Here is a 7,304-nt window from a genome sequence, read left to right on the forward strand (position 1 = left end):
ATAAATACAAACTGAAAACCATACAGCTGAGAATCTGGCTCTCCAGACTTATTAAGACTGTTGGTCTCTTAGTCTGTTAGACTCTGTCTACCCCTCAAGATATATAAACCTGATATGAAACATAACCACGAACCAATCTGGGTAAGATTCTCTTGTTAGAAGCTACAGAATCTCTTTCAGTCCATTTGGAATGAAACACACACTTACTGCATTTGGTTGTCAAATGAATAAAGCAAGAATGATGCGTAGGTGCAACCGAGAACACGCGGAGATGAGAGAGAAAAAGCGAGAGAGAGAGAGATGTCTCAAGCGGATCCCGGGCTCCTCCTCAGAGAAGTGAGAAGGTAACAAGGAGAATGATTACAACTTCTAGGTACTGCCGTTAAGGTCTCGAATCCAATTATCGTTAAAGACTTTTTTAAAATTATGTATTTAATTCACCAAATGTTCACTGTTATTAAAGTAAATTAACTATTCAAATCACGTCACGACTGTTTCATGCAGGTGACGGCTCAGAAAAAGCACCACGATGGCAGAAAAAAATATTCATTTATAAAAATTTTACATTCGCAATTATTTTGTTTAATTATTATGATTTGTTTTAAAGAATGTTGGTAACAATGTTAAGGAGATAAAGTTATAAATTTTAATATATTATATGTACACGGCGTTTTTCCCGCTGAGATTATTATATCTCGTTAGATTATGATACCCACTTTCAAAACATTTTAAATTCAAGCTAGTGTGAAATTCAACAATTTCCTTGATATTTTATCGGCTTTCCATTGTTCGTGCTCAATGTGAATTTTGGTCAAAGCATTGTGTGCTTAGGTCGCCTGCATTCTGCCATTTGCAATTCGACTAAATCCTATTTGGCATAACGCCCAGCCATTGTTCACATCTTGTGGACCTCAGTTATGACTCCTACCGTAAGCTTTAGTCCTGATGTTTGTTTTTGATTGTGACCATTATTTGGTGCTTTCCCGTGGATCTCGTAAAATGCGATAAAAACTTAGGATTCCACATGTAGGTGATATGATAATGAAATCAAATTCGAGGACGCCAAAAACAAGTGGAGTGAGAAAAGTAGAAACACTTCTGTAGAGGGTACAACCAGACACGCAGAGACGAGTGAGAGCAAACGTTGTTTTGCCATATCAATATTTTTTATGAATTTCTAGTTAAAAAAAAAAATTTAAGGGTGGACAACCCTTATCACTTAGGGGTATGAAAAATAGATGTTAGCCGATTTTCCGACCTACTGAATATGCATGCAAAATTTGGTTAAAATCGGTAAAGCCGTTTCGGAGGAGTACGGAGACAAACATTGTGACACGAGAATTTTATAAATAAGATTTATCAGGATCTAATATACTTTTTCGCTCTTTCTTAACATCGTTTTAATCAAAACAAATACGTGCTCCTTTACAGTAGGCCTGAATTTATGACGTCACTTTCAAAACATACTAACATTAATGGCCACTTTCGTGATATTGACGCCTTCTATAAAGCACAATTTTTATGGTAACCATTAAACATACACATTTACTCACGTCTATATCCCTTGCGGGGTAGAGAGACCCAACAGTCTTGAAAAGATTGTAAGGCCACGTAAATTGAGTAAATTATAATATTTTATTTATCTCCATTATATGTATATTATAAGTACGTACCTAATTTATTCTAAAAATTGACATTGACTCAATGTCAGACTATGAAAAAAACATAAATAAAAAGAAATGTAAAGTCATTTTCCTACTCTATGGCTGCAACTGAAGGATTTCCAGCCCATCCCATAACTGTCAAACTGATTTTAAAAAGACATATTAATTAATACTTTTAAATACCTCTAAGTGGTATATAGGTTTAGTAATTACATAGATATAGATCAATTATTTGCAGGTACAGAAAGATACTTAGACGAGTTATGAATGTGGATGAAGCCGAAAAAAGTATACAGTGACATAATGTCAAATGGAAAGATGTAGTTTCTGCCTACCGCTGTAGGTATATATATATGTATGTCCTTATTCATCCTAGGTCAGTCAAGTGTGTACCAGTTGATTTTTACGCCTATAAGTGGACTAGTTTTCTAGATACATACTAAATTAGTCTCGGAACAGGAACATTCAAAACTGCTGATCCTATTTTTATGCCCATATGGGCATAAAAATCGATTTAGCTGGCTTTCGATTTCCATGTTTGGGAGAGTTTGTTTTTCTCATATTTTCACCGATAATTATTTTCCATATAAGATTTAACTGATGGTTTAGTGGTTAGAGCGATCGGTTTTCAAGTCGGAGTGCCCGAGTTTGTCCCTCGGCAACGAATAGTGTTATTTTTAGTTTTTACTACTTTTTGTATGTTTACTTTTCATGAGTGACACCGGGGAAATGATTTTCATCAAACTGATGATTATCAGCAGATGGCACCATAGGAAGAATAAGGTTATAAAATTAATTTTTACTAAACACAAAATCTATTAAAATTAAAGTTGCCACACATATTCTTTGAGCAATTTCAGTGGTTCACTTAATTTATTAAGAATGTCGTAATGTCCATCAAATGTCCGATCCATTCCATAATTAAATATTGTATTAACTTATATAAGAAAAGCAGCATTGTAATAGAAAGTAAGTATTTTCTAAATCGGGATTCAGTAACGCACGCACTCACGTACATAGTTAAATAAAATGATTAAAAATTTTTTGAATACTTTAGAAGATCCAGAGCGACCTCTTCTAGGTCCAAACTATAAGTTTTTAATAAAAATGGGCATGCTATTTCCGAAAAACAAACTAGGCAGATTTTTTTTCTATTTTTTGCCACATCCAGTCGCAGTTATCACTGCGGCAGCAACTTTCGAGTTGTATTGCGTGAGAACAGATCTTAATACAGTATTGAACAATCTTAAATTTAGCACGCTTGGGCTTGTGATTTTGGCTAAGGTTAAAATATTCATATTTGGGCAAGAACGATGGCGTAAGATCATCGAATATGTAACTGAAGCTGACAAATACGAGCGGTTGACGTGTGATGAAATAAGAGGTAGAATCATAGAAAAATATACTAAATTCGGTCGACTTGTTACATATATTCACGTAGTTATGACGGGGTTGACTTTCATCGCAATTACCGCATCTCCTATGTTACTTTATTCTTCGAAAACACTAAGGAATAATATACGTAATGGAACTGCACCATTTCCCCATATTGTAAGTATGTGGACGCCGTTTGACAAAAATCAGTTTCCTGGTATTGTAATACTCATCACCTACCAGACTCTCGGAGCTCTGTGGGCGACTGGATTCATGCCGGCATGCGACTCCATAATTTTAGTCACAATGTTATTCTTTGGAGGGAAATTGGAATTATTGCGAGAAAGAAGCAAACAGATGCTGGGAACGGACGGTAAAGGGATCTCAGATGAAGCAGCTAATAGAATAACTGGTGAACTTCATGATGCACACGTATTGCTTATGGAGTAAGTAAAATAATTTTACATTTATTTTATTTGAAAACAAACATAATTACATAATATTATACTAAAGTGATATGTAAGTATTTATTCATCACAAAACAGGCACACATAACAGATGAGATAGAAAAAGAGCTGAATGTAGTCAGCTCTTTAATTTAGCTTGCTATCAACTTGCGCTAAATCCCGACTAATTTTAATGCAATAACTTTGTTTTATCTTTTACCTACTGAACCTAACTTGCGTGTATACCTACTCGTATGATTAAGAGTTCGGTGAAGGACATAGGAAACCTTTGACTTTAATTTTTTTTTTGCATTTTTTTTTTCTTCTTTTGATTGCAGGTTAAAGTTAAAACTTTTTGAAAACTCGTATTTAATTGTACATTTCAGACATATGAAGATGCTAAATACTATAGTATCGCCGGTCATGTTCACATATGTTTTCGTCTGTTCCTTGATGATCTGTGCCAGTATGTTCCAAGTTGTTGTAAGTAACGAACAAAAATAGAATAAAGTTAACGCTAGTGAGGTCTTTCTCAAGATTTTCTTCCTGAAGCGAAGAACCTACCCACTTTTTTGTGCTTAATCCTACATTCATGCAGGCTCGTCGGTTCAGTTTCCCTTAACTTAACTTTAGACGCACACCCTCTCTGTAGTGCTGATAAAACTATCACCGCCAATTCCTTTTTACCGTGGAGACATGGGGAGTCCCAGGAACGCGGTTGTCTCGACGCGGCAGTGCCTGGGGCCGTCAAGAAACAGGATGTAGGTTGTGCAAATAAAACAACGAAGGTTGACTATAAGTGTACCAAGCCGCGGCGGCAAAAACGTGGATCGAGCGGGCGCAGCAAGTCCCGGTATGTGTATCTTATCATTGATGGAGCACTTTCTTAGTAGCTTGCTGTTTCTTGAGGCTAATTCACTGTTGAACCGCTGGCTGTGTTCCAAAGACAAAGAGCGAGCTACTAAGTCGCTCCCATTTTATCCAAAACAAAAATCAAAGCCTTCTAAACACTATAAGTATCTATGTGGTGATAATAGCTATGTACAATGCCATTTACAAAGCTATTTACTATGAATGGATTTCTTATCACCACCTATCTGGGAAGTAAAATACTATGACAATGACATAACGATTGTCTTATTTCTCCAATGAAAACAGCAAATTATTTAAATGTGTAGATATGTAATAGTTAAGACAAACAACTGAACGTGGCCTTTTAGTCTTCTGAAGACTGTTGACTTTGTCTTCGCCGCAAAAGATATAGATGTGATTATATTTATGTATGTAAATACTTTTGATGGCATTATTTTTTTCTATGTTCACAGAATGCAACAACAACGTTTGAGAAGTTTATTTTGCTGCAATATCTGATCTTCGCCATAGCACAGCTGTTTCTCTTCTGCTGGTTCAGCAGCGAACTACAAAGAAAAGTGAGTCAAATAAAGATATGACTGATTGACTGACATATCAAAATGATCCACCAATTTGAAAATTGGCAAATCTCTAGATCACAAAAGTAATCGACATTACTTTTAATGTGATCTAGGGTGCATCAAGAGATGATTTCTCGAAGTTACAGAGGAAGGGGGGTACTAAGGGGAGATATAAGACTTCATGGAGTTTTTCGAGTTGCGTGGACGGGGAGTTCTATGGTTTTTGTTTAAACAAGAAAAAACTTTGGACGAATAAAATATTATTCACCGAGTTTCAAGCGTTCACCCCGATTACTTTAAAAAGTTCTTCCAGCTAAGTTTCAAAAGCAAACTTGTATATGATAAAAGAAAATATATTATATTTATTATATCATTTTTCATTAAATCACATAATCACGCCAATATCCCTTGCGGGGTAGACAGAAACAGCAGTCTTGAAAGACTGACAGGCCACGTTTAGCTTTGGCTTAATGAAAGAATTGAGATTCAAATAGCGACAGGTTGCTAGCCCATCGCCTAAAAGGAGATCCTAAGTTTAAAAGCCTATCCCTCTGTCGCCTTTCACGAAATCCATGAGAGAGATATGTCCTGTTCCTTTTGATAATGGTGCCGGTAACCACACGGCACATTTTTTTAATTCAAAAATGTTTATTTTTGCTATACTTGTGTAGAATGAACTAGTCATGCTCGGCCCCTACGAATGCCAGTGGTGGGCGGCTAATGCACGGCAGCGGAAGAACGTGATGATACTGGCTGGGCAATTCAGCAAAGTCTTCATCTTCACTGCAGGGCCATTCTCGAACCTCTCTTTGGAATTGTTTGTTTCGGTAACTATCAGTAAAGAACTTTATTTTATATTCTTATTTACATTCACACATACATATAGTCACGACTATATCCCTTACGGGGTAGACAGAGCCAATAGTCCCGAAAAGACTGAATGGCCATGTTCAGCTGCTCGGCTTAATGATGAAATTGAGATCCAAATAGTGACAGGTTGCTAGCCTGTCGTCTAAAAAAAGGATCGCAATTTCATAAGCCTATCCCTTAGTCGCCTTTTACGACATCCATGGGAAAGAGATAGAGTGGTCCTACTCTTTTTTGTATTGGTGCCTGGAACCACACGGCACATTCTTTTTTTAATACACAAAAGAGAACACTGACTGACTGATTGAGTGGCATATAAATGCACAGTAGTACAAACATGTAGGTTCCTTGATGTTATCTGGGGCCGCATTATGTTTTGATAGCGGGATATTTTATTTTACACGAGTAGAGTCACGGGCATTTGCCAGTTTTTCTAAATACTCGTAATTCTCAATTTTATTACAACATTTGGTATTATAGAACATTGTTTATCTACTATACATGTAGCGGATCTTAAGGAAGCTTGACTTCATATACACATACTTACACAAAGTCAAGTTTCTTTCCCGGAGAGGTAGACAGAGACTACATCTTTCCACATGCCACAATCTCTGCATACTTCTTTCGCTTCATTCACATTCATAACTCTCTTCATGCAAGCTTGGCGGTTTTTCTTTCTATCTACATGATTAAACAATCTTAGCATACTCTTTTCTATTCATGTTACTATATTATAGTGGTTCATGTAAAAACTTGCAGGAATATGCGGGTTTCTCTTTAGAGAAGTGACCACGCAATTGGAAGTAATGACATAAGAATTCAACCTTTTGGGCCAGGTCTGTTTTTTTGTACAATGAACTACCACAATTAATGCGATTTATTTATATTAATTTGTATGACTTTTTTTACAGGTCGTAAAAGGCGCATACAGCTTCTATACTTTGTTGCGTGACTAGATTTCTGCACGGAATAACTACTACAAGTTCTAACACTTAGCAAGTATTTACTAAAGTATTAGTCTGCGTTTATGTTATATTTATCCCGTATAGATTCGATTTACGTACATTATACATGGTCATAGCTGTACAAGTAAATCAACGATTTATAAGTACAAATACTTTATCGAAGCGCACAAGCATCACGAATATATTAAAATAACTTTAAAAATATGCTTTGATTATTTTTTTGTCATAATTTAACATTCTTAAGGTAAGCGTCCATATGAGGGGATCGGACGCATCGGACGCATCGCACGCAAAAACCATATATTTCTGTTTTTTTTTCTCTAAGTGTAAACTCTATTTTAGGGAACATAGTACGGTTGTTTCTCAATTTGCCTTCCTCATTGCATTATTTGAGTTTCACATTATATGAAAAGTTAGCTCTTAAATTTAAGAAGGAAAAAATGTCCATCGAGCACAGCTCGGTTACCCAGGTACTAAAGATAAAGGTATACAATCTAAATTCTAAAATTCAATTAAACTTCATGAATAACATAGGTATTATTTATTTCCTACGCA

At 35.9% G+C, this 7,304-nt stretch overlaps 1 protein-coding gene across 1 annotated transcript; it reads left to right on the forward strand.

Moving 5' to 3' along the window:
- The first annotated feature begins 2,693 nt into the window (after nt 1–2,693).
- On the forward strand, nt 2,694–6,740 carry LOC106130840 (odorant receptor Or2-like). Its single transcript, XM_013329770.2, has 5 exons — nt 2,694–3,484; nt 3,871–3,967; nt 4,810–4,914; nt 5,589–5,744; nt 6,696–6,740. Exons 1-5 carry the CDS (start codon nt 2,694–2,696, stop codon nt 6,738–6,740), a joined length of 1,194 nt encoding a protein of 397 aa, XP_013185224.2.
- The last annotated feature ends 564 nt before the right edge of the window (nt 6,741–7,304 follow it).

Source organism: Amyelois transitella, chromosome 14, assembly GCF_032362555.1.
Source record: "Amyelois transitella isolate CPQ chromosome 14, ilAmyTran1.1, whole genome shotgun sequence".
NCBI lineage: Eukaryota > Metazoa > Arthropoda > Insecta > Lepidoptera > Pyralidae > Amyelois > Amyelois transitella.

What these genes read in the sequence shown, in the direction of transcription:
- LOC106130840 (XM_013329770.2), top strand. Translation starts at nt 2,694, where the DNA reads ATGATTAAAAATTTTTTGAATACTTTAGAAGATCCAGAGCGACCTCTT. An exon ending in GCACACGTATTGCTTATGGA is followed by an intron (nt 3,485 to 3,870) that starts GTAAGTAAAATA and finishes TGTACATTTCAG; the next exon opens with ACATATGAAGATGCTAAATA. An exon ending in CCAGTATGTTCCAAGTTGTT is followed by an intron (nt 3,968 to 4,809) that starts GTAAGTAACGAA and finishes CTATGTTCACAG; the next exon opens with AATGCAACAACAACGTTTGA.